The sequence below is a fragment of the Mustela lutreola genome, chromosome 6 (assembly GCF_030435805.1).
Source record: "Mustela lutreola isolate mMusLut2 chromosome 6, mMusLut2.pri, whole genome shotgun sequence".
Lineage (NCBI taxonomy): Eukaryota > Metazoa > Chordata > Mammalia > Carnivora > Mustelidae > Mustela > Mustela lutreola.
The window spans coordinates 152,755,230-152,782,815 of NC_081295.1; the positions used below are offsets into that span (position 1 = coordinate 152,755,230).

Sequence of the window (27,586 nt, forward strand, 5' to 3'; positions counted from 1 at the left end):
GTGCTTGACTGGATGGTGAAAATAGTTTGGAGGTTAGTGATTTAGGAAACAGACATTGTTTTTAAATTGCCTGCATGAAAACATACTCAGTCTGGGGGAGTTCACCTTCAAATCTTTCAGTTCAAATAAAGACAGAATGTGTAAAATACTCATGTTTGCATGAGTTCGAAGAATACACATCAGGCTTAGATCCTCAGAGAAAGAGACATTTTTGAAGTCCTGTAGGAGAGAAGGAAGTCTGAGCACACAGGACAGAACTTGTGTGATTTCACAGGGAGGTCAGCTTTTGCTCTTCCTAGTGGTTCTCACCTATCTTTAAAAATAATTTCTTTTTCTCCACCTGTATTTCCTAAGTTCCTTACCCTACTTTGCTATGTCTTTGTCCACAGCATCAGTCACCTGCTAACATACTCTAATGCACTCAGATTCATGTCTATTCAGATAGGATGCCACTCCATGAGGGAAAGGGTCTGCCTGCTTTGCTCAGTGACATGAAACAGACACCTAACCACAGTGCCCAGGTAACGTGGGAATTAATTAAATATTTGTTAAATGTTCAATAACCGAGTACAGGGCTGGCCTGCAACTTGTAGGATTTAGTGGTTTTTATAAGCTATTGTCGCTCAGTCATTCTGCAGTTAATGTTACCAGGTGAGGACACTTTTCTTTTCCTCTGTGTAAACATAAACTACATTTGGAGATTGAGTTTTGAGACCCGACATGCTAGCTAGAATACAACATTTACAAAAGAAAACAATATTAGTCGGAGCGCCTGGGTGGCTCAGTGGGTTAAAGCCTCTGGCATTGGCTCAGGCCATGATCCCAGGGTCCTGGGATTGAGCCCGGCATTGAGCTTTCTGCTCAACAAGGAGCCTGCTTCCCTTCCTCTCTCTCTGCCTGCCTCTCTGCCTACTTGTGATCTCTCTCTGTGTCAAATAAATAAATAAAATCTTTTTTAAAAAAGAAAATATTGGTTGATTTTCTTTCTTTATTCAAAATATAAGTCTAGCCCTTTAAAAGTTTTACTTATTTTTGTTTATTTCTTATGGAGGTGTGATCGATGTGTAACAGTTACATTCGCTTCAGGTGCACAGCATAATGATTTGATGTCTGTGAGTATTATGAAGTGATCACCGTAATAGGTCTAGTTAACAGCCTTCACCATGCATCGTTACAGGAATTTTTGTGTGTGCGATGAGAACTCTTATGATTTACTCTCTTAGCAACTTTCAAATACGCAATGAGCGTATTCCATTTTTGTGAGTGCACTTAAGTGGGAAGAGTGGCTCTGAGGGTGAGCATCAAGGAATCGTGATTGAACAGTTGAGTTGGCTAAGACGTCTTGTAGCCAGTTCCTACAGAGCCGTCACCGAGGCTGGCCTGGCTCCTGTCATGTTGTATGGCTTGGAAGTGTGGACCTGTTTTTAAAACCCACGTTATCTTTTCCGTGTATTCATGCATCGAGTTCTAAATGTCATTCATTTCTCCATTTGTCTTTCCTATCTTCGCTGTCCAAATAGGTTACCGTTACTGCAGAAGCTTTCGGAGTGGCAGAGTCAGCTCTGGATGACTCCTGGGCATTTTGAAAAGATGCTGGGGAGCAGCCAACTCACTCTTAGAGCTGTATTTTCAGAGGATTACAGGCTTTCTGGTTTTAAATGTCTTTAAATATGAATATTATCTTCGGAGTGGACACTTTTTAATTATTTGTTTGGTTCATGATGAGCTGACTGCTGAGCATAAGACGATGAAGGGGTGGTAAACAGGAGTGGATTCAAGAGCGGAGAATGAGAAGCTTTTGGAGAGGGGGACAGATTTTGGCGGGTCAGGCATGACTTTTGTTTAGGTTTCGTGTAGGGCTGGCTCTGTAAAGAAGTGGGTCGTTTTCTTTGGATTCTTACGAATTCACTGTGCTTTACCATGTACGTATGTGTCTCCGATGTGAGAGCTGAGAGAGGCAAGGGACCTAGCATCGTTCTTTCCGGGTGCTGTGAGTACTTCGGTTCTGGTCCTTGATATAGTCAAGCCATGGCTCTTGGATGTACTCATTTCTGGGATTTGCTAAAGCCACCCACAATTTTTGATGGTTTCTGGTACAAAGCGAATGAAATACAGGAAAACTAAGTTTGGAATCATTTGGACAAAACCTTAGCTGATCTCCTGTCTTCTCTCTGACTTTCCCATCCTTTATATAAAATCCAGTCTCATGTGCTTGGACGCCTTTTTGACTCTTAACATCTACCTCCTTTTTGTCAATTCGGTCAAGCCCTATTTCTGTGCGTACACCTCTCGCCGTACTTTGCTTCTTTGGGCTTGGCAGCGCCGTCTCTGGTTTTCGTTTCGAGTGTCGTCCTACTCTTCATCTTGCTTCTGGGCCTCCTTCTTTGACCTGCCAGTCCCATACTCCCACAGCCCTCCAAACCCGATTAGGCTTTCTATTTTCCAATTCTGGACATCTTGCTCTCTTGAACAAAAATTTCCTGGTTTCCTATTGCCTTGTAGAATAAGTGCAAACTTTCCCGATTGATGTATACGATCTTCCCGGTGCATAATCCATCTTTGCAGGCTCTCCCCCTCCCCCCAAGTACTGTGCACAGCGTATCACGTGAGCCTAAGGACGAGAGCTATTACACGTCTGCCAAAAAGCACACATTTCTTGCGTTTTGATCAAACTTGATTATTTACGGACACCTTAAATGCTCTGCATACTAACAGCTCAGTTCCTTTTGTATTAATAGCTCAGAATGCAGGAGATCCTGACATCGTGAAATGATCCCAGATGAATTGACAGATGTCCCGTCTTCCTCGTTGTGCCTTTCAATATCCCATCAACCTTCAGAACGCCACGATGCATCCATCAGTCCAGAACACTCTCTCCTTCTCACATCCAGAGGTCTTCCCCCTCCCCTTTCATTCCCCCCAGTACATCGGTTCCCATGACTTGCTGTGCCGACTCTTCTCTACCATCCAGGATAGTGATTGGCATGTTGATGTCACTCTCTCCACCACTTGGGAGCAAACTTCCGGAGATAGAGATTTTCTTTTCTTTTCTTTTTTTTTTTTTTTTTTTTAAGATTTTATTTATTTATTTGACAGACAGAGATCCCAAGTAGGCAGAGAGGCAGGCGGGGGGTGGGGGAGCAGACTCCCTGCTGAGCAGAGAGCCCGATGCAAGACTCCATCCCAGGATTCTGGGATCATGACCTGAGCCGAAGGCAGAGGCTTTAACCCACTGAGCCACCCAGGCGCCCCAAGATGGAGATTTTCTAAACCTCTTTTAGTCCTTATGGGGCTCGGGACACATGGTAGGCTCATTACTCCCATCAGTGCGTTTCAAGGATACTTGTTTGTTTGTTTCTCTTTTGTAACCACTGGTCTTGTTCTTCCTCTAAGAGGCCCTGTTTCCTTACATGTGCTCTTACATGGATATCCGTAAAAGGAAGTATAAAATAGCCTCACTCTGGTTGTCAGGGGAGTGATTGTTATATTCTTCCCAAATATCCCCTTTCCGCCTGCCCCTCGCTGACTCTACAGAACACCCATGGCTCTGCTCAAGCTTGTCTGGAAACTACAGTATTCACTTTATATGTCATGGTCAAGCTGAGAGAAGCCTTTTCATATCACCACCTCAGGTATTTGTCTGAGGTCTTGAATCTGTGCTGGGAATAAACTTTATAAGAGCAGAACACACGAAGATGTCTGTGGGCTGGTGGTGACCTTACGTTTCTTCCAACCGCCTTGTCCATTTATTGCCAAATCTCGCCACTAATAAATACCATCCTCTCTGTTGGAAATATCAAGAAACTGAAGGAAAGGAAGTTAAGTGGGTAACACAATAGAATTAGATGTTTTCAGCAATAAGTGACTGAGAAAGGAAGGGCCTCCAGGTTTTTTTCGCATATTCTCCTGCCTTCAAAAGAAAACTGGAAGATGAGAAAGCTGACATTCTGTATGCAGGTAGAAGAAAAGGGAGGTTCACGATTGGTTTGGGGGAGGGTATTCTGTTGTGTTCTGAAAGGTTCGGGTCATTACGGCGAGAGACAGAAGCAGGACTCAAACAAAAATGATGTTGTCCACAAGGGAAGAGGTTGGTTTTGTTGGGTAGCATCCCTGTGTGTGTGGGAAAGGCTTCTTCACATGGTGGAGGGAAACTGCCTTGAGTTCCGATCGGAAGATGTGCCACGTTCTGCTCATCTCTACAGCTATTGCGAGTTTATTGGTAAGGACAGTAATACAAAGGAAAATAATACAAAGGAAATAAACAGAAAAGGAAGAGAGAAGGGGAAGGTGGAGTATGAGGAGAATATGACATAATGTTTGCTGTTAGGGTATAAAATCAAAGCAATAGGTTTAGGTCTTCTCCAACTACAGTACTAGACACATCCGATCCCTTACAACTCAAGTCTTCTACTCACGCTTCCCCGTCTTCCCCTCACCCCTTCGCTCCTTCTCCTCCTCCTGCTCCTGCTTTTTATTTCCTCTCTTTCAGGACGTTGGATGGAGTATTTCCTATTGTCTGTCGTCTCGGAATTCCTGCCAAATCCTTAAAGCTGCTGTAGAGACAGCCTGGCAGGCCCACCGCCTTCTGCGGAAAGCTAGCGGAGATGGGCCCTAATCCCGGGTTATTTAGCAGCAGTCGGACAAGCTGAGCCACCCTAATCCAGTTCTCTCCCTCCGGCAGGCGACTAAGTATGTGTGGAGGGTGTTGTGATCCAGTGGCCCAGCAGGGAGTGTTTGCAAGAAAATGATTGACTGAGATAATAATTCATTGGTTCTCAATGAAGGGGAAAACCACATGTCGTCCCTCAGATTCCTGTGTGTTCATGAACCCAATTTTCTGATCCACCCTGTCTATGGGAACAGGAAGAGAAGAGGAATTGTCAGGAGACCCCAGGATGGGACAGAGAGCAAAGCAGTGTAATGGCCCCTTGATTGTCTGTAGTGGTGGTGATGCATGAGTTTGCTGTGGGTTCCCTAGTGCACAGATGACCCTGAGCCGGCGTTCTCCAGTAGGGTGTGGGTAGGGTGAGGGGAGCAGCAGCGGAGGCTGGGGAGAACGCTGCAGGGGGCTCCGTGGTGGCGTAGATACAGAATCAAACCAGAGTATTAACCCTGGCAAAGACACTGGACAGTGGGGGTGCCCCCTTTTGTGAATGTCCTGGAAAATCAGAAGGGTGCCCCATGAGAGAGACACTTGCCACTTGAGGGAATTCAAGGTTAGCTTCTGTTGGTGATGAGAAGGCCCCGGGCAGCACCACATACGTCAGTGAAGCCAGAACTTGCCCATCTCTCCTCATCCTCTCTCCCATTCTGGCAGAGCAAAGAGAGACGGAGATCCATCCAGAAAGTGGGAGGGGGAGGAAACCTGCAGCCACCTCTCCTTCCCCTGGTAGATCCCATGAGCCACAAAAGGGCAGAGGATAACATTACAATAGTTTGAATATGAAATGGAGTTGAGACTTGAATGGACTTATGAGACCCAGAGTGACTAGAATCTATGGGATGCATCCATGATGATGCCCACAAGACGAGTTCAGTGGTACATGGTTGAAAACAGCCCCTGGAGAAGAATAATGCATTTCAGCTTTGAATCTGTCATGGTCCAAAGTGCTGTATGTTGAAATCCTAAACACTAGAAGGCAATTGTATTAGTAGGTGGGGCCTTTGGGGGGTGATTAGTTATGAGGGTGGAGCCCTCATGATGGGCTTGGTACTCTCATAAAACAGATCCTCCTCCCCGCAACCCCCCCTCCTCCATTTCCTGGTTCCTTCTCCCTCCCAGGATCGCAGCAGGAGGTCTGTGACCTGGCCTGCCCTCCTACCCATCCCCCCCAGGGGTGGGTAGAGCGCCCTCACCTGGCCATGCTGTGGAAATAAATTTCTGTTGTTTGTGAGTGTGGTGGTTTGTTACTGTAGCCAGAATGGACTGAGACGGTCGCCTAAGGAGTTGAAGACGGCTCAGTAAATCTCGTGCTATGTGGGGACATCACAGCCTCCGAGTGCTTCCATTATTTGTTGGAACACGGTGAGAGTTAGCCGAGAGCGTGCGGCAGACTCTCATTAACAGTCCCGAGAGCTCACTCTTCCTGGGAGCGCGACCATCATGATGAATATTTACCTAATTCTTGGGTTCTTTTTTTTTTTTTTTTTTTTTAATTTTTATTTATTTGACAGACAGAGATCACAAGTAGGCAGAGAGGCAGGCAGAGAGAGAAGGAGGAGGCAGGCTCCCCGCTGAGCAGAGAGCCCGATGTGAGGCTCGATCCCACGACCCTGGGATCATGACCTGAGCCAAAGGCAGAGGCTTTAACCACTGAGCCACCCAGGCGCCCCCCTAATTCTTGGGTTTTAATGACATGACCCATAATAGTTTGCAGTGATTCTAAAGGAAGCTGCTCATGGTCTTATTTGTAATGCTAGCTTCTGCTCTTTGTGACAGATGTCAATAAGAACTTCCCAATGGTCGTGATGGATTCTCTTGATTTTCTATGAAATGAAGACGAGAAACTTTGACAAATTGCCTTTTTTTAAATTTTGACATCTCTAAGAAGTCCGTTTTTATTTTTTAAGATGAGACCCATTACACCCAAGCCTGCATGAGAAAGCTGTAAAGCTAAGAGGAGCTTGCTATGGGACGGATCATTAAGAACCTTCCGGAAAGGGACGGTGGGGATGTGGGCTTAGCAGTTGCTGTCGTAGACGATCCGGCACTTCAGGAGCTTGAGATAATTGTCAATCTTGTGTGAATCCCTGCGTAGGCAGTGGAGCAGGTTATAAAAAGCAAAAAGGCGCGCGTCTTCATCAGCCATCTGCAGAGATGGAAGTCCTGACCAGACGGAGTAGACCTCGTTTTCTCTGACTCCAGGATGAACCTAGTCGCCGAAAAGATAGTGACTTAGTATTACTCGTTTGTGCGTATCTTGGTTCCTGCTAATTGTCAAATTAAGATTTGGGCAAGAGGCCTGGACATAAAGCTCTCTAGACAGAGGCATGGGTTATTGAGCAAGTGTATCTGGAATCTATTCATAGTCTAAAAAGTAGAAGCAGGGTTCGGGTGTGAGTGTCCTAACGTGTAGGTGATGAGCTGTGTGTGCAGCAGAGTAAATGGAGAACCACACGTTTGCTGTAGACTGAGAGAGAATCCATTGCAATACTGTTGTGCCATATGTCTGTGTATTTATGGGCCGTACGTGTGTGTATGTGAATGTGACCAAGGGACAACGCAGGAGCTAGTCTCAGTTCTCTCGCTTGAGGGATCTATTTCATGTCCTGAGTCTTTTCTCTGATGTATTCTTTGTACTGTGTTTCTTCTGATAGTTCAGCACAATTACATTTATCTGTTTCCTGCTTCAAATCAGTTCTCTTCTCCGTGTACTGTGTAGACAAAAGACCTCAGAAACAGTAAGGATTGCCCCTGATGGTTTGAGATGCAGGTCTTTGTGATGTCTATCACAAAGATCTGCTGAAAGAGTCAGGAGAGTTTCACGATCTACCCAAGACCGATACCCGCCGCCTAAGGTCTATAAGCAACGGTTGCTTTGTTTTGAGACCTCTGGGGTGGGAGATGCTGAAGATAGTGTCTATGAGAAAGAGTGAGGGTGTGAGCAGTGACCCCTCAGTGGTGAGGGCTGGTGGTGGGCTGGGAAGCATGACAGTGAACACAAAAGGACGCAGAGGAGTGTGAAGGAGGGGGACCCGGGTCTCTGTTCCTCCAGGCTGTGCAAGCTGGGGATCTCCAGAGGACTGAGAGACCCAGTAGGCAGCTTGGGAAGTGGGCATGTCAGCGGCTTTGAGAGCCACTGGATACACATGCGGTGTAATTGTAGACCCTGATCTGTTGAACTGTCCCCTACAGAGTAAGAATATTTTTTAAACTTGGGATTTCCTATTGGAATTTAAAGTATGGGTGTTTATAGTATATGTATTTGTTGCCTTGCTATATGTTTGTTTTTGGTGCTTGGGCCCTAAGATGAAATTTACTGTGCAAGCGTCAATGATAAGAATAAGAAGAAGCAAATGGTTAAAAAAAAAAGAAGAAGGGGCGCCTGGGTGACTCAGTGGGTTAAGCCGCTGCCTTTGGCTCAGGTCATGATCTCAGGGTCCTGGGATCGAGTCCCACATCGGGCTCTCTGCTCAGTGGGGAGCCTGCTTCGCCCTCTCTCTGCTTGCGTCTCTGCCTACTTCTGATCTCTCTCTGTCAAATAAATAAATAAAATCTTTAAAAAAAAAAAAAAGAAGAAGAAGAAGAAGAAGAAAAATAAGAAGTATTCTAGAACAAATTAGTGACCTCAGAAAGTGAACTGGCAGTAAGGAAGAAAATAACTTGAAAGTCTATGTGTCTATTTCATGTCTCGAGGTGGAAATGTTCTTTGTGTCTGTGTTGGATAAATTCTTCTCCCATAAAAGTGACAAACAGGACACAGGATAACATGTACTTTGTATGGAGTAAGGGAAGAATGAAATCACTCCTGTTACTCTTATAATACTATCATTTTCTTTAGATGAGAGATTATTTCTGAGAACTTCATAAAGCTCTTTGGATGCCACCTCACTCGAGCTGAAATGATCCCCTCTGATTGGAGATCAATATTATAACTATTAACTCAATCCAAATATGATGTTATTTGGGGGAGATAAGATGTAATGTTATGAGTGTTGATTTTGGAAACCTCCCCCCAAAAGAAAACATAAAATTTGGGATGACACCACTTTCTGCAAAGGACAAAATAAAGAATTTCAGAAAAGCTACACTCCCTTCTTTTGTGACCCACTGAAATCTCTGACCTCATCTTCTCAATCTCTGACAATCTCTTCTCTCTCTGACAAGTAAATCCAGCAGAGGTGGGGCTGGGGTCGTGGCAAGAAATACCATTTCGCCTGATTTTGATTTTTTTTTTCTCTCTTCCCACTGTCATCCTTTGGTGTGGGGAGAAAAGAGAAAGAACATGAGCAGAATTTCTGTAGCAGGTGTCCCGGGATACTTTGAGAAAAATGTTTATCCTGCAGACTCTACTCTCCAGTTTTCTTTTCCTGAAAAATATTATAAACCCTGGTCCCCAGGAAGGGGCCAGCTTTGGGTGGATTTGTATGTTCTGGAGGGAAGGCTGTACCTGTCATCTATCACACCTGAAGGGTCACTTCAGTAGAACCTACCAGTATGGATTAATAGAATCTTTCTTTATTTATAGCAGCGCCTAGAATGGGAAATGCCTAAATTTAGTTCCTGAAAAGAGAGGTATTTGGGGGCGCCTGGGTGGCTCAGTGGGTTAAAGCCTCTGCCTTCGGCTCAGGTCATGATCCCAGGGTCCTGGGATCGAGCCCCGCATCGGGCTCTCTGCTCAGTGGGGAGCCTGCTTCCCCCCTCTCTCTCCGCCTGCTTCCCTGCCTACTTGTGATCTCTGTCTCTTTCTCTGTGTCAAATAAATAAATAAAATCTAAAAAAAAAAAAAAAAAAAACAAAAAGAGAGAGAAAGGTATTTCAGAACTTGCTTCTCTCCATGGAGCTCACCTCTTTCATCGATGAGGAAAACAAAACAGAAGAATACTCACCTGGCCAACTATCTTCTCCATACCCTCTAGAAGTCTTCTGTTTTGTTCCTCAATCTCGATGGCCCTGGAGAGAATCGAATCTGGGGCTTCTTGCATGCCCCGCACTTCTGAGACTAGATGATACAGGGGGTCGTTCCAGGAGCGCAGCACTCTGAGTATCAAGTTCAGAAGGTCTTCGTGCTACGTGACCATATAAAACAATCACATCAAAGAAAGCATAACACAGGGGGCGGCTGGGTGGCTCAGTGGGATAAGCATCTGCCGTCAGCTCAGGTCACCATCCCAGAGTCCTGGGATCAAGCCCCACATCCGGCTCCCTGCTCAGCAGGGAATCTACTTCTCTGTCTCCCTCTGCTCCTCCTCCTGGTTCATGCCCTCTCCCAAATAAATAAATCAAATTTAAAGAAAGCATAGCACAGTTGGTTTAGTTGCTTGTGAGTTTTTGCTCGGAGAGGCTGACCTAAACGATCTCTTTGTGATTCCTATATGTATGAAACAATGTTTGTAGGTGGTTAAAGTTGTAAAAATAAAAATGTTTAAGCTATGGACTTAGACTTTGCTAAAGTAAATATATATATATATATATATCTGGCTTATTTGAATAACTACTTACTCTAACGAGAATGCTAGTTGATAGCGTGAGGAATTTTGTTTTCCTCGGAAGTTCTACCATCTGCTAGTTAGTGAGTTTTTTTCTATTTGACAGCTCTGCTTGTCCAAAAAGAGTTTTGTTGGCTCTTGCGATGTGCTTCTAGTACCTGACTCAAGAAAGACAGATTCCACCAGGTGCCTGGGTGGCTCAATGGGTTAAAGCCGCTGCCTTGGGCTCAGGTCATGATCCCAGGGTCCTGGGATCGAGCCCCACATCGGGCTCTCTGCTCAGCAGGAAGCCTGCTTCCCTTCCTCTCTCTGCCTGTTTCTCTGCCTACTTGAGGTGTCTGTCTGTCAAATAAATAAATAAAATCTTAAAAAAAGATTCCACAAGTGCCAGTGACAAAGTGCCCACATCCCATTCATCTGAGGACTCATTCATTTTAATGAGTCAAATCATTCTTTAATGGATTCACTTGTGATGTGTAGTTTTTATTTTGTATTAGAATGAAGAGCCGGTGAAGAAGGCATGGCCCCCATCAATATAGTCTCCTCAGTCTGTACCAGGCCCCGTCCCTGTGCTGCCACCAGAGCGCTCTTCCCCGCCGAGCCGTGCAGGTGAGTAAAACAGCGCCGTGCTGGGGGGGAATGTCATCAGTGGAATTTACAAGGGCGCTCTGGCCCTGATCTTCCCACGGTCAGGATCGCACACGAATCTCTTAGGAGCTGCTTGTCTCTGATTGCCAAGGCTTGCTTTCCTGAGATCTGGGAACTAGTCTAGGGTAGAGGAAGTGAAGAGTGGAGAGGAACCCAACAGACGTGACAAAAACGTGTCCTGGGACATGAAGGAGGTGTAAGCCGTGAATGGCGTCCAGTTGGGCTCCTTGGGGCATAACGATTAAGGGTGAGGGCTTCGAATTCGAGGAAGCGCAGACTCAGGGCTTACTTCCCCGTCACGACTCTGGACTTCCCCACCTCTGCCAGCTTCAGCTTCCTCATCTCTGCACGTGTAACAGCAGTGCCTAGTGTCCTTGGGTTCTTTTTTGTGAGGATTAACTACGGTGATACATGTCCATGGCTTGGTGAAGTGTCTGGCCAGGGGGTGGCCCTCAATACATTTTACCTCCTCCTCATCCTTCTCCATTCTTTCCCTTCATTTTATCGTCCTCATCAACATCAGTGCTATTAAGGAGCTTAGCAGGCAGCAAGAATGCGGGGACCCATTAACGAAGTTGTGACTGCACGTATGGGGACATGGATGTGAAGAGGCTTAATTTAAGTCCCGTTAAGATGGTGCCTGTGGCTGGGAATCAGAAAGGAGAGATTCTTATGATTAAAAAAAAAAAAAATGGGGATCAATGATCGGGGCTTCCCGTGCAGACTTTGTGGTCATCAGGACAGAAGCAATCATTGTAGCCAGGAGAAAAGAAACATAGTATTCGACAGGACCTGATCTGGGGAGAGACTTAGGATTCGGATGTGACAGGTGATGGAGGGGTCAGGGAAGAATGAAGCGAGAAGCAGGTGCCCGAGAAGCAGAAGGAGCATCAGAAGGGGAGCCTGCAAAGTCTGGAAGAGATGGCACACCAGGCCGGGGCTCTGTAATGTGGAATGCTGCCAGCGGAGGAGCCAAGGGTATCCCGGGATAAACACAACCGTATGCATGTCTTCCCCATCCCTGAATCTGGCAAACCTTCTATTTTATACATGGAAGTCCAGTTCGGTTCAGGTTTTCCTATGGTATAATAGATGCAGTCCTGGGTCCAAGGCACTGATTAAAATCAGGCTGGTTGCATGATCAACTTAGAGATTTATTTTGCTGCTATGGCGTTAAGTCCTCACTTGGTTTTACTGATGCTGCGTTGTTACAGACTGCCATCTCTCTCTGAATACTTGCTCCTCCTCCATATTTCTCTGCATGTGTTTTAGTGTTAGCTAACCCAGCACTGACAATCTATAGCATGGGGACCCCTCAGCGGTACTGGTGAGAAACCCGGCGAGAAGACTCACGTGGATCTGCTGGGCTTGCTCCTTGTCTTCAGGGGTGGAGAGGGATGAAGTGTGGCAGCTGTTGATGGCCTTGGTAATGAACCCCCGGCCCTGGGCATACCTTTTATCCTGAAAGTGAGCAAGCAAATTTAATTAGTTACAGTTGTTTGAGCATTGGTAAAATGAGCCCATTACCAGAATATTAACACACTTGATGTATAATTTTTTTTTTAAATGAGAACTACATAAAAAACTGAAACTAAAGACTTGAGAAAGGCACCTTTTCCCTGGCCGTTTATTTTGATTTTCTCTATCCATGCATTTTTTTTTTTTATTCTAACTTTTCCAAATCCCAACCTCTTGCCTTTTTTGCGATTCCCTTGTTTAATTCTACCCTTTCCAAGAGTTACTACTTGGAAAGCAAACACTAAAAATACAAAAAAAAAAAAAAAAAAAGAAGAAGAAGAAAAGAAAGAAACCTTAAATATTTTGTTAACTATCCTCTTTCTTTAGTATTTGAGCCAATATCCTTGGGCATACATACCTATATCTTGCCATTTAATATTTTCTTTACTGGGTGTCCAAGCCGATATGCTCCCCTCATAAGTATAATAAAGTTCTAACTTTTCTTTGACTAACATCTGAATTCACCCCTGTACTTTACCATTTCATCATAGATGCGTAATACAATTTTGTTGATTGTTAGAAAATGGTAAGTCTAAAAAAACAGGGTATAAAATTTTAGGAAATATTCATCAGTGGACTCAGAATTAGAACACACACACACACACACACACACACCACCAACAACAACAATAACCACAACACTAACGAGGCAAAGCATTGACATAAAGCTAATCTCTCCCAAAAGCGATGAAAAATCTAAGGAGGTTGCCGGGAAGACGTGAGAGACACCAGAATGACAGTCGAAGGCAGAGGATGAAAGGAAATCCAGCGAGTACACAGAACGATGGGATGCGTGTTTATTACAAACATCGAGCCCCGTTCTTCACGGTGACCCTCTGATTTACGGAACCTCTCCTACACGGTAGCACGCAACTTTCGAAGTACCGGAATCAGAAGGAGAATAGTGTTTCCTGTCCTAAACCAATCCTTCAATTCTGGTTCTAAATCTGTAGGCTGGACATCTTAGAGCAATAATTTATAGCATTTTGCGGTTTCAGAAGACCTATTATTGTTCGTGTCCCTGACATGGATTCAGCTTATTTTAACTTTCTTCCATTAAGTCCATTCCAGGCAGCGCGATTCTCATTTATTAGAGACCTGGGATGCTTGGTGAGACAAATTCCTCGGGAGACACAGACCCCACACACAAGGACGAGCACTTGGCATGCTTCCCTTTACCCGAGCTCCCCCAGAAGTGCTTTATGCCACCGTGTTGTTATGGAGTGATTGGTTGTGTCTTCCCAAAATTCCAATGGTGAAGTCCTGACCCCCAGTCTGATATATTGGAAGATGGGCCTTTTATGGAGGTCAGCAAGGTGAAATGAGGTCTTCAGGGTGGATCCTTGACCCATGAGGATTACTGTCCTTACAAGAAGAGACCCCAGAGAATCGCCCGCCCCTGCCTTCTACCTTCTATCTTCTACCACCAGGAGGACAGGGAAAGGCAAGGTGGGAAGATGTTTGCCCTTATCACAACCTGACCACGTTGGCCTCCTGGTCTCATACCACCAGTCTCCAGAACTGCCCGAAAGTCCATCTCTGTGGAAGCCACGCAACCTACAGGCTTCTGTGACGGCAGCCCCATCTGGCTAATGCAGGCACTTAATGAACATTCATCAGAAAGTTTTTTTTTTTTTTGAAAGAAAATGAATTAAAGGAAAACTTTAAAGAGTTATTATACTCTTAAAGAATCTTTCAGGTGTCATGAAACTGTCCCTTTCTTCTTGTCCCCCATTTTAGGAGCCAATGGCTTTTTTACGTTAAAAATCATGTTATTTGAGATTTGGCTCTGGCAGCTTTCTTGTCTCAAGGGTAGGCTAGTCCCCTTATGCCCAGGAAGCTTCCCCTTCCAGGAAGAAGCAACAAGTGCAGTACTTACAAATTCGTTGAACATCTCCGAGGAGAGGTTATGGATGTAATGCGAAAGGATGACCGCGCGGTCAAACAGGTCTCGGAGGGACACCTGGCAGTTGACAGCACCGGTGGGACAGATGGGCAGGGAGGTCACACCCTGGCACAGGAGCAGGTCTGACACCAGCAGCAGCAGGGGCAGGAGAGACCCTGCTCAGATAGAAACACCAAGCACGGTGAGGTGGTCTGTTCGGAGGAGGTTATCAGAAGTCCTGTCCCCCACTCCATGTGATTTGGGACTGTGATCGCCCGGGGTAGGGAAGCGCCAACACCTCCCACTGTGTAAATTTCAATATGTAATTATATTTTCACAGAGACATAGTTGGAGAAGCGGGCTACCCCCTGCATTTTGGTCTTGCTCCCAGGAGAGCTTCCCTACTTTGCAAACATTCGGAGCTTAAATGAACTCTGAGTCAGGGTGTTTAAGTCATTCTTCTGAGGGCGTTGCACTTCTTGGGGGTCTCTGCAGGCTTCCCGCAGCGCCGGGCTCTCTGTGTGTCTGTCATCTTTGAAACTCTGTGTTGATGATTACTTGCATTTTAGACCCCAGAATGGTAGACCTCACACGATACCTCTGTTTGTTTTACTTTCATGCCTGATCAGAATAAATATGATTGACGATGGCGGATACAGAGTACGAAGGGAACCGAATCAGGAAGCGGTGCCGTGGACTAGATCTGATAACTCACCTTCATAACCCTATGCGATTCTTGACTCCTTGCCAAAAGCTTTGCATTTTTTTTTTAAATGTGTGTTTCCTAGTAACCTTGTGAGTGATGCGGCCTTCGTTATTATCATCAAATTACACTGATGAAGCAGAAGGCTTAGAGAGGTTAAGTGATCTTCCTCCAGTCCTATTATTAGCTGGTGGAGGAGGCCTGACACCAGCGTTTTCGCTCTCACTGTGGTGTGTGATGTCCCGCACACCTGTGGGCACCCAGGCTGCACCCAGGTCACCAGGGCGCCAGCAGTGGGCATGAGGACTCAGGGCTTGGAGAATCACTTTCATTCCTTGAAAAGAATGGTATCTTGCCCTTAATGCCTACTCACAATGGCCCTAGAAAGTTGGCTTGATCCCTTTCTTCTGTTCCATCTACAAAGCCCCCCATTGTAAAATCTTGGACAATTAGTCAGAGATGACTTAGTTATCATTGTGATAGCTCAGCAGATGGGCAGATATGGACCTCCGCCATATCAGTAATTTATACTTTCAAAAGGAAAGAAACAATCTATTAAAATCACTTATTATGGTGGGTAGGAGAAGAATAAATGAAACAAGATGGGATTGGGAGGGAGACAAACCATAAGTGACTCTTAATCTCACAAAACAAACTGAGGGTTGCTGGGGGGAGGGGGTTTGGGAGAAGGGGGTGGGATTATGGACATTGGGGAGGGTATGTGTTTTGGTGAGTGCTGTGAAGTGTGTAAACCTGGCGATTCACAGACCTGTCCTCCTGGGGATAAAAATATATGTTTATAAAAAATAAAAAATTAAAAAAAAATCACTTATTAGCATCAATGAAACTACTCCAAAAGAATACCTAAATTAGAAATGTATTATCAGAAAACCAAGCTTTGATGGAAACCTCAGTAAATGTAATCAGAAATGTCTAGGATGACACGAGGCAAGTGCTGAAGATGTATGTGTGCAAAACTTCCTAAACCGAAATACCTACAAATATCTAAAATGTTTTGTTAATAGAGACTGTAACTCACAACCTTCAGCTGCAAAAGGGAAGGCAGAAATGTTGTGAGTCGTCGAACAGACTTCTAATTTTTCAAAAAACATGATATGTCCAAAAAGCTTATTTTAGAGCCTTAGAGTCATGTAATTTATCTGAACGGATATTTTATCTACAGGTGTAAATAAAAAGTGTGCTACAGGTCGAGAAATTGGAATATTAGTTCTAGGAAATTCATCACTTCATAGATAGTATTTAACTCTGACTACATTTATCATCTGAAGGATTCTCAGTCTAAGAAGAGATAAAATAGATAAATGTTTTTGTTCTTCCTTTCGTAAAATGAATTTTATGGTTGTTGCTAATTTCTTTTTCTTGCAAATGTCAACCAAGAAAGTAAAGATGGTTAATTATTACTAAGCTGTTTTTCTCTTTGAAATGTCATTTGGCTGAAACCCAGCTGACAAAGTATGATATGAGATACTTCTACTGTCATTGTCTCTATGTTACGACTGCAGAGTTGAAAGTTTCACCAGGCTGATTCACATCAGAGTCCTGGGAACCAGATAATGTTGGTGTCTACCTTCTGGAGTTGTGATAGGTCGGACCCATAGACATTAGTCGTCTTATTCCAGGCCAGGGTTTCTCAACTTTGGCACTATTGGCATTTTTGAGCTGGATCACCCCTTGTTCTGGGAGGTGCCCTGTGCAAGAATCTCTGAGTTTTGCCTACTAGATAACAGGAGCACTCCCATTCTGAATTAAGGCAACCGGAACATCTCAGATGTTCGCTCGATGTCTCCATTTGAGAATGAACATCCTCTTGGGCTCGTGTACAACTGCTTTCCAGACCAGTGGCTAGATAGCTCTTCTAAACTCTGTAAACCTGAAACCTCTTGCTCAGAGAATATTAGCTGAAGTTTCAAATTAGTGCCACCCCCCTCACGAGTGTGGATAATTCAACAAATCCGTGAGTTGTTGCACGTACCTTTCAGCGACCACCCTTTGTCGTCCATGGTGGGGATACTTTCGAGAAACACACGTCGCCAGAGAAGGTCTGGAAGTCCAACAGCTTTCTCTCCCAGATATTGGCTTTATAAGCCTTTGACATCTTCATGAATATATTTAATCAGACCTTCCCTTCCCTTTTGCCAGTCATCTATTTTCGTCATTGAGATTACCCCCATAATTTCAAACATCAAATGGTATTTTATTTCTTATTCATATTCAGGAAGACCTACTGGCCAGAAATGAACATTCGAGGAAGGATTTTGATTAATTAGACCGAAAGGAAATGAGAGAAATGATGAAGTGAGGTGTGGAGACTATTTTGGGTGAAAGGACCCGGCCCACTACAGCAGTCATTTGATGTAAAATTTACCTTTATAGCTCTTGAATATAGCATTATATATCACTTAGGTGCCTCATGGAATCAGCGATGGGTATTCTTTTTTTCCTAGTTCAGAAGTGCCAGGTGAAGTCAAGATCTCAAAACCGACACAGGAAATATCAGAAAATAGAGAATAAGGAGAAAATAGGACCTTCGATCGCCCATCATGCGCCTGTTATTTTCACAGTCGTCTTTTTCTTGCTCTTACCTATTCTCTTTTGCCCCTTTTAAAATGACATATATGCATGGTACTTTGTTTTAAAATGGGTATTTTCATGCCTTCATTTCTTTTAACTTTAACATTTATGTAAATTTAGGTTAGGGTCCCCAGTTTACAGATTAAAGGACAGAGGCCTGAAGACATTCGTTGTCAAGAATTTGAAGTCATTAGTCAAACATAGATGCTGGAAGGGTTATTGCTTCGTTAGGAATCAGTAGGGATGTAAAGAAGACTTGGAAATGAATCATTTAACAACACAGTTGGGCATGGAAAAGAAATCAGAAATCACCTCGACCTTCGAGACTTTATTCTGGGCAAGCAACATGGAGGTTTTCAAGGAACTCACACTCACACACCCTGGGAATATGATGTAGTGAAAACAAAATTCTAGGCAATGATTTGCACTCTCCTCAAGGATAGAGTGGACAGACTTCACTAATTTATGATCACTTTATTTCTCTGACCCAGCCCCCCTCCAGGGCCAAGGTGACAAAAATTCATCTTTCATGGGCTCAAAAGTGCCATCCTCCTCTTGGAGATTTCCTAAATGAAATGATTTTAATGAATAAGAACTGGGTTATTGACGACTTTCTCTAATTTTTGAGTGCTTGCATCTAAAGCAGCTGTGACCTTTAGCTTCAATGTCACCATATGCCTCTCCCAGTTTTATGCAACAGGTGAGCTCATTTTTAAAATAATTCAGGGCATTTACTTTCTTCCATAGTTCCTGCTGCCACAGTTGAGCCTCAGCGATTTTCCAAGTGCTCTTCTGGAAACCTAGAAATCTCAACGAAGAGTCTCATCCCTTAAAAATCATCCTCCTAATTGCCTTAGCATAAGCCATGCTAGATTTTGTACCCTACGTATCAAGTGTGGTGATACATGGGCTCTCTCAGTCTGAAGGTGGGTCAGGATTTCATCGACCCTAGGTGGTGTCCATTTTTTAACCCTGGACAGTGAAAGTCTGAATTAATTTTTAAGAGAGCAGTGCCCCATGGCTGAACAATTAATACTGCCCTCCATTCCTCTCTTCTTTTAGAAACTTAAGAGTAGGGAAAGCCGCCATAAGAACTGACAACATAATGTTACGACTTTTGTAGGCAGCCAGGAAAAAAGCAGTCTAAGGACACCTGAGCTGTGTTCATTCTGGGAAGCAAAGTGATTTATTTGACTCCAAAGAGAGGCATGTTTCTCTGTAAACTCTCATTTGCTTCCTAGCTGCCTCACCACCCCCCATTTCCTATTAATGGGATATTGCAATACCTAAATAATGCACAAGGTGTATTTTATGCAAAAAGTCATAGTGGTCCTATTTTTTTCTGCTATCTACATCACCTACCTTTCACCTTAATTTTTGTACATGGCTCTTTTAAAGATCTTTCTCTTTCCCAAACCCTGCCCTTAATTTAGAGCAATAAGGACACTCACTGAGAATAGACTTGTTTGTTTTTATTTACAAAACTTCATTTGTTTGCCATGTGTGGGCTGAGGATAAACCGGGAACTGATGATTGATTTCTGTCAAGCAGCCAAATAAATTGCTAAAATGATGTTCAAGTTGCCAGGAAATTTTTAGTACCTGAAACTCGTGAATAATTTTGTCATCTCTTCTAAACGATTCTGATTTTTAACATGAAGTAACATCGGGGGTTTTTTCTTACTAATTAGGAATGGAGCTTGCAGTTTCTTTGAATTTTCTTTTGTTTGTTTTTAAATTTGGAATAATACTGTTTTTTCCTTGTCTCATTGATGATGCAAAAATATTAAAAAGAACTCACAAAGCTTGAAAGCTGTCTACTGCAGGATATGGAGAACATTAAAAAGTAAAAGAAATTAAGAAGTTTAAAAATCATCACATAAGAGAATCACAGTCATATTTCAATTTATACTGGTCATGAATTGCCTATAATAAAGTGAAAGTTTCAAAGGATGAAAGGTGTACTGTTCGTGGATTTAAGAATTCCCAACCAGCGGTCTTGCAAAACCAGAACTGAAAGAACAGAGAGGTTACATGTTTTCGATATAAAATAACAAAATGTGAAAGGCACACTGGAGAAGGAATCAATCAGGGTGGCCCTTTCTTGAACCGCACTGTTTTCAGGACAAACAACAGTAATGATTTTGTTACATCCTCTGTGTATGTCAATTTCATGCATATTACGATGTATATTTTCCCTTAAGTGCCTGTATTTAATGCTTATCTCTGCCAGGGCTTTGCAGTTCATCAGCTTCCTTAAGTAACTCCAGAACCCACGTTCTTAATTCGGTCGCAGTGTCTTCAGGGCATTTTCTCCTTTAATCAGAAAGCCATGATGGAAACTTCTGGAAATTTCTCCTGTAATTTATTTTCACTGATAAATATTCACGTCCTCTGCTCTAATTCTCTTGAGTTCTCAGCATTAGCTTGTCCTGTGAGTTTCTTGTCACATGTTTGTTCCCATCAACACGTCCCTTTGGACACATTTTAATGCGTGATATAGGACAATGACAGATCAGAGGAGAATGGGTGTGGAAACTGCAGAGTCACCCTTTAAGATGACATTGTTTTCAAGGAAAAGCATCAGATATTGGCTGTGTGCTAATGTGAAGTGGAGCAGATGTATTTTTTTTTTTAAGATTTTATTTATTTCACAGAAAGAGACATAGTGAGAGAGAGAACACAAGTAGGGGGAATGGGAGAGGGAGAAGCAGGTTTCCCACCAAGCAGAGAGCCCAACGTGTGGCTCGATCCCAGGACCCTAGGATCATGACCTGAGCCAAAGGCAGAGGCTTAACCCACTGAGCCACCCAGGTGTCCCGATAACTTCTTTTCTTTCTTTTTTTTTTTTTTAATGAGTTTATTTATTTATTATTCGACAGAGAGATTGAGATCACAGGTAGGCAGAGAGGCAGGCAGAGAGGGCGAAGCAGGTTCCCTGCTGAGCAGAGAGCCCAACGCAGGGATTGATCCCAGGACCCTGAGATCATGACCTGAGCCAAAGGCAGAGGCTTTAACCCACTGAGCCACCCAGGCACCCCTCAATAACTTTTTTCATAAAAGACTTTTCATACTCCAATATTTTGTACGTGTGTGTGTGTGTGTGTGTATCTTCTAAAATGGAAAGTGGATCTGAAGCATGCCCGCTTTCAGGGAGATAGATCTCTATATATAGATACGGACACACTCATGGAGTCATCATCTAATAGGAAGTGGGACTCTGAGCCATTGCTACTTCAAGGGATAATTTTAAATTTTATAATTAGCACGGCCACGACCAAACAGAACTGAATGCTACAGCAACAGACCAGGGTCCCTGAGGGGGCCTGTACTCCCAGACAGACATTAATTCTTTAATTGTTCAATTGTGGTGAGACTGACGGGGCCCTTGAGGAGGGACTGGGGCAGTCGGGAGGAGTCAGGGTACATGAGATCAGGGCAACCGATCTGTACTGATCCGAAGAGAACCTTCCGATAGTGTCAGAGCTCACAGGGCCATGCATGTCTTGACAGCTGTCATCTCTGCCTTCCTCCTCAGTTCATCATTTTCAGGATATTGAAAGGACTCAGACGAAGAAGTAGGGCAGGTTCTTCATAGGAAATAATATACTTCAGTTCTAGTCTATACACCCATCATCCTATAATACGTTTTTCTCCTGGAATTTGCCTAAAATAGCTTCCCTGGGACATGCCCCTCTTTTTCCTTAATTTATTCATTAAATGCAAAATGTATTAGCAGCATAATATATGCTTTGATACTCGGGAGTAACTAAAGTGACATTTGTTTAGCAAAACTCTTTAGCATTTGGGGTTTAAATATAAATAATAATTATTAGATGGAATGTTCTATTGACCAAATGCTCTATACATTCACACACACACATAGACATATACACTTATTTTATGCTTCTTATATATGTTTATATTCTCTGTGTAGGTAGAATTAGTGTGTGTATATCTATATGCATATATGCACTTCTAAATTACAAGGGCAAAGTAAAGTTACACAGTGATTATGAGGACTTTTGAGATAAGGAGATCTCAGAATTCTGGCTCTTCTTAATTCTAAAAAAATGATTAAAAAAAAAAAAGTAAGCTTAAAAAACTGGCAAAATTACACCTGCTACCCAAGGTAGGACAGATGAGCAAGTTATTTTTTTCATGGCTCGGAGTGGGGAATCAATAGATAAAATCAAGCTAGTATTCTAAGAAAGGAAAGGAATCAACAGATGATGCAAATTTATTATAACCACTAAAAATATGGGAAACAGATGATAAGCCTTCTAACTCAGAGAAAGGAAGTATTAGCAGGCACACACACATGTACACAAAATAAAAGATATTCTATTTAACAAGAGATAGGAAGCATAGAGAATGTGAGCAGATACACACGTAATAAAAGTTAGAATAAGATCAAATCTCAAAACTATGGGACAAGTTAATTATTAAAAGAAAAAAAATGACTTAGTTTCTTTAAGGGTGGCAAATACCAGTCAGATGCTGGATACAAGTGATATACCTAAAAGAATTATTTTCAAAGGGTGAGGAGGTGGGAGCCAACACACATTGGCCATGGTCTGGAGACAGTGTTGATTGTCGTGACTGGATGCAGGGGTGATCCTGGCATCGCTCAGATAGAATCCAGAAATGCTGGTAAGTACAACACTCAGCACAGTCACCAAAACCAAATGCTACAGCATCTCAAACATCAGTAGCTCCAATGTTGAGAAGCCCTCACCTAAAACGAAGTGACTAAGAGAACGTAAGTCGGGGGAAGACAGAGAATGCACATCAGGTAAATTACTTAAAATTGATGGGGTGACAACATGACTCCTAGTTGGGTTTAAGATTAAGGCAAGAGGGTTAAAAGGCTATCCTTCATGATACTATAGACAGTCAGCAGTGGAGACGAAGCTGTCAACAGTCTTTATGCGTTTAATAGGATCCAAAACGTAAAGCGTAGAGTTAAGAATGTGAGGGGAAATTAACCAGTACACAAACGTAGGAGATCAAATGCATGTGTGTATTTTAAACACCTATGAAACCTCTCTGATAAATGACATTATTCTCAGCCATAATGAAAATGTAACAATTTTCAACACCCCCCCACACAAATACAACACATGGGAACAAGAATATATAAATAGTTCATTTTGTTTGGTTCTGTTTTCTCTTAATAGTCTCCAATTATTATTTCATTGCTAAATCAAAAATAACTCCCAAGTCCCTAGCTATTGTCCATTCTGGGTCATTCAGCCCGTCCTTTCCCACGGAGTGTCCCACCTCGTGCCATGACTACCTGTCACGGCCGTGAACTTGATCCCAACTCTGTCTTCCTTCCCTGCCTTCTCCTCTGAGATGCCATTTACTTGCTATACATTTCAGCCTAGAAGTCTCCAACCAACATACACTGAATAACTGTTTAGTAACCCATACCTGCTCCGCTTTTCTCATACACTGCCCTCCCCATCGCCCACACTTTACCTCCCAGAGTTGTGTTTATTTGCTTTTTTCCTCTTGTCTCCTCTGACTCCCCCTCCCTCCATTCCTGGTTTGCGAGGATTCTGCCTCCCTAACTTACAAGAAATTTTCTTTTCTCCTCTTCCCAGGTTATCTTGACCTGGATACTTCCACTAGCTTCTCCATTTCCTCCTACCTGTATCCATTTCAGTCTCAATCTGTTTATCCATCAGGAAGATTAGTCATCCTGAAGGGCAACTTCTGAACAATCTCTAATCTGTCGAAACCGTAGTTTTAGTGATCAGAGACACTAGAGAGTACATCTAACCCAACTGCTCATTGCACAGGAAAAGAAAAATTCATTGAGCATATTTGATTACTGACATTTGGCCCAGGTTTCCTGCTTGCCACACTGGTCCTAGTTCTCCTTGCCTTCCAGGGGCACCTGGGTGGCTCAGTGGGTTAAGCCTCTGTCTTCCCCTCAGGTCATGATCTCAGGGTCCTGGGATCGAGCCCCACATCGGGCTCTCTATTCAGTGAGGAGCCTGCTTCCCGCTCTCTCTCTGCCTGCCTCTCTGCCTACTTGTGATCTCTGTCCATCAAATAAATAAATAAAATCTTAAAAAAAACAAGAACAAAACCACTTTCCTTCCCTTCCGCATTCTTACTTCGGCCCACTGAACTTCTTGTACAGTTGAAGATAGTAAGTCTTACTGAGGACATGCAGATGTGACCTTGAAGACACACTGAGAAACACATTACTTCAAGCAAAAATGCCAAGGTAATTGAGTTCCCAAAGAGAGAGGAGAGAGAAATGGAATGTTTTAAACACTTTGAATCCTTTAAGGAAACACTGACACTGTCAGATAGAATTGGAGTGTGATTCTTAATCACGTTAAAAAAAAAAAACAAAAACCATTTGTTAAAATATTTCTTAATGAGTTATACAGATAAGGAATGAAGAGCCATTAATTTTATTTCTACTTCAAATTGGTCTTCGGTTTATCTGCCATTTTGGTCTCAAAGAATTCTTTTACTAATAGGAGTCTTGCTTGTGTCATGAAATCTTCATTTAACTTTTTCACTTGTCACTACTACATCATTCGTAGAATGAAAGTCAAAGAATTCTTGTAGATTAAAAAAAATTAAAAGGTTATCTGTCGGCCACTTGAGAGAAGCGATATTATTATTACCATTGTATGTGATGTGGCATTTGAGGATCCCCTTTCTACAAGCCATCTGTAGTCCTTCCTTCTATGATGAACTTAGTTCATGAGAAATAGAGTGTTTCTTCCAGAAAGGGACATTAATTTCATAGAGAGAGTGACTACAAGCTGTATGTTTCTGTTAATAACTGCAGAATTGGGGAGAGACTTGACTTTCAGCCGTGCCTGAGAATGATTTCCATTTATATAAATGAAAATCACAGATGTGTATATATGAAATTGTGAGAATGTTTCCATGTTTGGTTTACAGAAAGCTTTCCCATTAAGGTCCCATCAATTACTTAGAAACACACATTTTATCATTTGGGAATATGTTTTGAAGGGAAGTATGTGACATAACTCTATCCTCCAAACTCTTGTCTCCATAAATGAAGTATTAAAAATGAAGCAATATCGATGACATTCGTTTGAAAGAGAACTTTAATCTCAGATGTCAAGACACAAAATTTTCTTTCCCATTAGTGTTTCAAGCAATTTCAACAAGTATGCTCTACATTATTTTGCATGGATCTGTATCTTCTTTTAGTGAGAACTTTAAAAATTCTTGTTTACATGTGAGCAAATTAGTTAAAAAACCATCAATCAAATTGTTTGCTAAGCTTTGTAGATGAAGCAACTGTTAGTGACATCATTAATAATTTTCACTTTTTGAATAATGATGATTAAAAGAATGTAGCCATTTTTTAGCTTTGGGATCAGAGTCCTGTAACATGTGTAGTGATGGGTAGATTTTATTAGAGCATTAACCTTAAAAATTGTATAAGTCACTTTTACTCAGTTTTTGCTGGGGAGGGGAGCAGTAGACGTGTAAGTGTATCTGTTCTAAATTACTTAGATAATTGTCAAGGCGTCACTGTACATATCACAAAGATACATTTACATGCAAAATATGTTTTAATTTCTCATCCATGTCAATGTTTTTAGAAAATGTTTTTTTTTAATTATATGTGTTACTTCTGTCATCTGTGTTATTTCTAGCAATATGATGTAAATTAAAAATCCCATCAAAATGATGCTATTGGGGCTTCCAGTGACTGCAGGAAGGTCAAAGATATGAAAGAGAAAGAAAGTCTGCTTTTGATGCATTTAAAAAATTTTTATAACATATATAAAATAAGAGGTGAAAACTTAGGTCTGATAGCATTTAATCACTCTAGCCCATTTACACTGATAACCAATGCTTCCTTCAAAGGTTAATTAAATTATGAACGCACACCTGCAGAATATTTGTGTGTTTAAAAAATTCATTAAAAGTGGAATATACCTTCCTGTTTGGCCAATTCCTTAATGAATATATTTGCATTTAATAATAGCAGCTCACCTTTAGAGCTTTCCTGCTCATTTTCTCTGCCTTTATCCTAAGCAGACAGATTTCCAAGGTTAAGATCAAAGGCTCTGTGAAAATGTCGTGGGTTTGCCCTTGTCGGAAAAAAAATCTCCAAAGTCTTTTCTTGTAGTTTAGTTCAATGTCATTCCAAGCAAAGGAAACTTTATCATCCCAAACATAAAACCAAAAATGTTGTTTTATAGTATTATGAAAGACTTTATTGTATATATTCTCCCTCCTGACTGATACATTTTAGCACACAGTTCATAAAAGATGACATTAAAGCTGTCTGCTTTCATTCCAGCCCCAAATTTCAAGTTTCTATCTTTAAGCATTCTCTTTTCAGAAAGGGTTATGTGGGAGGAAACTCCAGGATTTTGGATGAAGACATATGCTTGTTTCTTGTAACAAACCGTGTGTTATTGTTTATTAGGGAGTTATATAGACTTGTGCTTAAACCATTGAGTAAGAAAAAGGAGTCCCATTATTATTGCATCATTTCTGGCTTGCTGGGGCTATCCTGCACGATTGTGACTTTATAACCAAATTTGATGAGTATGATACATCATGGTTTGGGAAAGTTCCTGATTCTGCTCATAAAGCTCTATAAGTCAACAAGGGCCAGACTTTAGTTAAGGTATCGTGAGAAGGTCTCATGAAATCACATCGAATAACTCATGTGGGTTAGTGGCTTCTCTGTACAGTACTTACTTAACTATATGTTGAATAATGTTAAGAATCCTCTGGTTGTTCTGATTATTTATCACTGCAAAAAAATACCCCAAATTTTGGTTTCTTAAAATAATAATATTGATCAATTTATTAATATGTCTCAGGATTGTTCCTCTGGGTCTTTCTTGCAGATTGCATTCAAGTGTTAGCTAGGGCCAAAGGTGTCTCCAAGGCTTCCTCAAGTCAGATGTCTGGGCATTTCATTGATGTAGTTGATGTTAACTCAGCAGGGGTTATCTAGTTGAATTCCTACTCATGGCCTCTCCATGTGATCTGGGCTTCCTTGCAGCATGGAGGCAGGATTCCAAGATCAACCAGTCCAGACCTTGGAAGCTACATATCATTTCCTTCACGGTCACTGGCATGCTTATATGGGAGTGGACAGAACAGATGCATCTCTCAATGGGAGGGGCATCAACATACCACTGCAAGCAAGCTGTGTAGAATGGAAGATTTGGTTATGTACATCTTAGAAAACTTAGGCTGCATTCATCTTTGTCCTCTGGTGTGGCCATTATGTTCAGTCCTTACATTCTTCTGCAAATGAACTTTGATGTCTACCTAGCTTCAGTCTTTTTTTACTCAACCCGGAACACATTTCCCCATATTCTAACTCAGGGCTTGTCAATCAGGGACAGGTTCCTCCTTTGGTCCAAAGGACTGCTTCTAAAACTACTTCTTGTAAGCTGGGACACAAGTCTCACAGAGGAAGGAATACTAGAAATAATTGTGGGTTTTTTTTGTTTGTTTTGTTTTTCTAGAATCTGAATTAGGGGTCAGGAAACTTTTTGTGAGAGCCAGAGAGTAGATGTTTTAGGCTTGGCTAGCCAAGAGCCAAAATGAAGAATATAACATAGGTACTTACATAACCATTTTAAAATAGAAATAACATTCTTAGCTCATGACATGTTCAAAAGCAACTTGTTTGGTTGCGTTTGGCCTGCAAGCTATAGTTTGTTAACTTCTGGCCTAGATCATTATGACAAAGGTCCAAGTTAAAAACTTTAAGACCAGTGAATCATACTTCATTTGATTTTAGGAATGGGTCACTGTTGGAACCTGACTCTTGTGATCTGATCACTGCAACTATTCTGCTGAATGCCCTCAATTCTGACTGCAAAGAGTTACCACACCATAGTTAGATGGACCTTTCATAAAACCTGTCGATTTAAGTTATAAAACTAGTGTGGGAGTGAATCCTACATACCCAGAGCTGGAAAGCAAAGAAGAAGGAGAAGGATCAAAAAGCAGTGTTCAAAAAATTCAGCTCCTTTTTCCCCCGCTGCCTTCTTGTTGTTGTTGTTTTGAATGGGCCTTAGGGTAATTTATTTCAGCAAACATTATCAC

At 42.3% G+C, this 27,586-nt stretch overlaps 1 protein-coding gene and 1 long non-coding RNA gene across 3 annotated transcripts in view; one reads left to right on the forward strand and one right to left on the reverse strand.

The window, feature by feature from the left end:
• LOC131834810 (uncharacterized) overlaps positions 1 to 27,586 on the forward strand; it is a 231,162-nt gene that overhangs the window by 161,379 nt on the left and 42,197 nt on the right. Inside the window, exon 4 of the long non-coding RNA XR_009354958.1 lies at positions 10,647 to 10,758. This is a non-coding gene — a long non-coding RNA (uncharacterized LOC131834810). The remainder of the gene's footprint in view (positions 1 to 10,646; positions 10,759 to 27,586) is intronic.
• On the reverse strand, positions 6,681 to 16,924 carry PRL (prolactin). 2 transcript variants are annotated; one of them, XM_059179452.1, is made up of 5 exons: positions 16,897 to 16,924; positions 14,195 to 14,376; positions 12,151 to 12,258; positions 9,550 to 9,729; positions 6,681 to 6,872 (listed from the first exon to the last, which is right to left on the reverse strand). In XM_059179452.1, exons 1-5 carry the CDS (start codon positions 16,922 to 16,924, stop codon positions 6,681 to 6,683), a joined length of 690 nt encoding a protein of 229 aa, XP_059035435.1. The 2 variants fall into 2 exon arrangements, with proteins under 2 accessions (XP_059035435.1, XP_059035434.1); XM_059179451.1 differs by having other exon boundaries at positions 14,195 to 14,379.

Excerpts from the sequence above, each read along its gene's own strand:
- PRL (XM_059179451.1), bottom strand. The coding sequence starts at position 16,924 with ATGGACGACAAAGGGTGGTCGCTGAAAG. Across the intron at positions 14,380-16,896 it reads CAAAGGGTGGTCGCTGAAAG|CAGGGTCTCTCCTGCCCCTG; the intron begins GTACGTGCAACA and ends TTTCTATCTGAG. Across the intron at positions 6,873-9,549 it reads TGGAGAAGATAGTTGGCCAG|GTTCATCCTGGAGTCAGAGA; the intron begins GTGAGTATTCTT and ends TTCGGCGACTAG.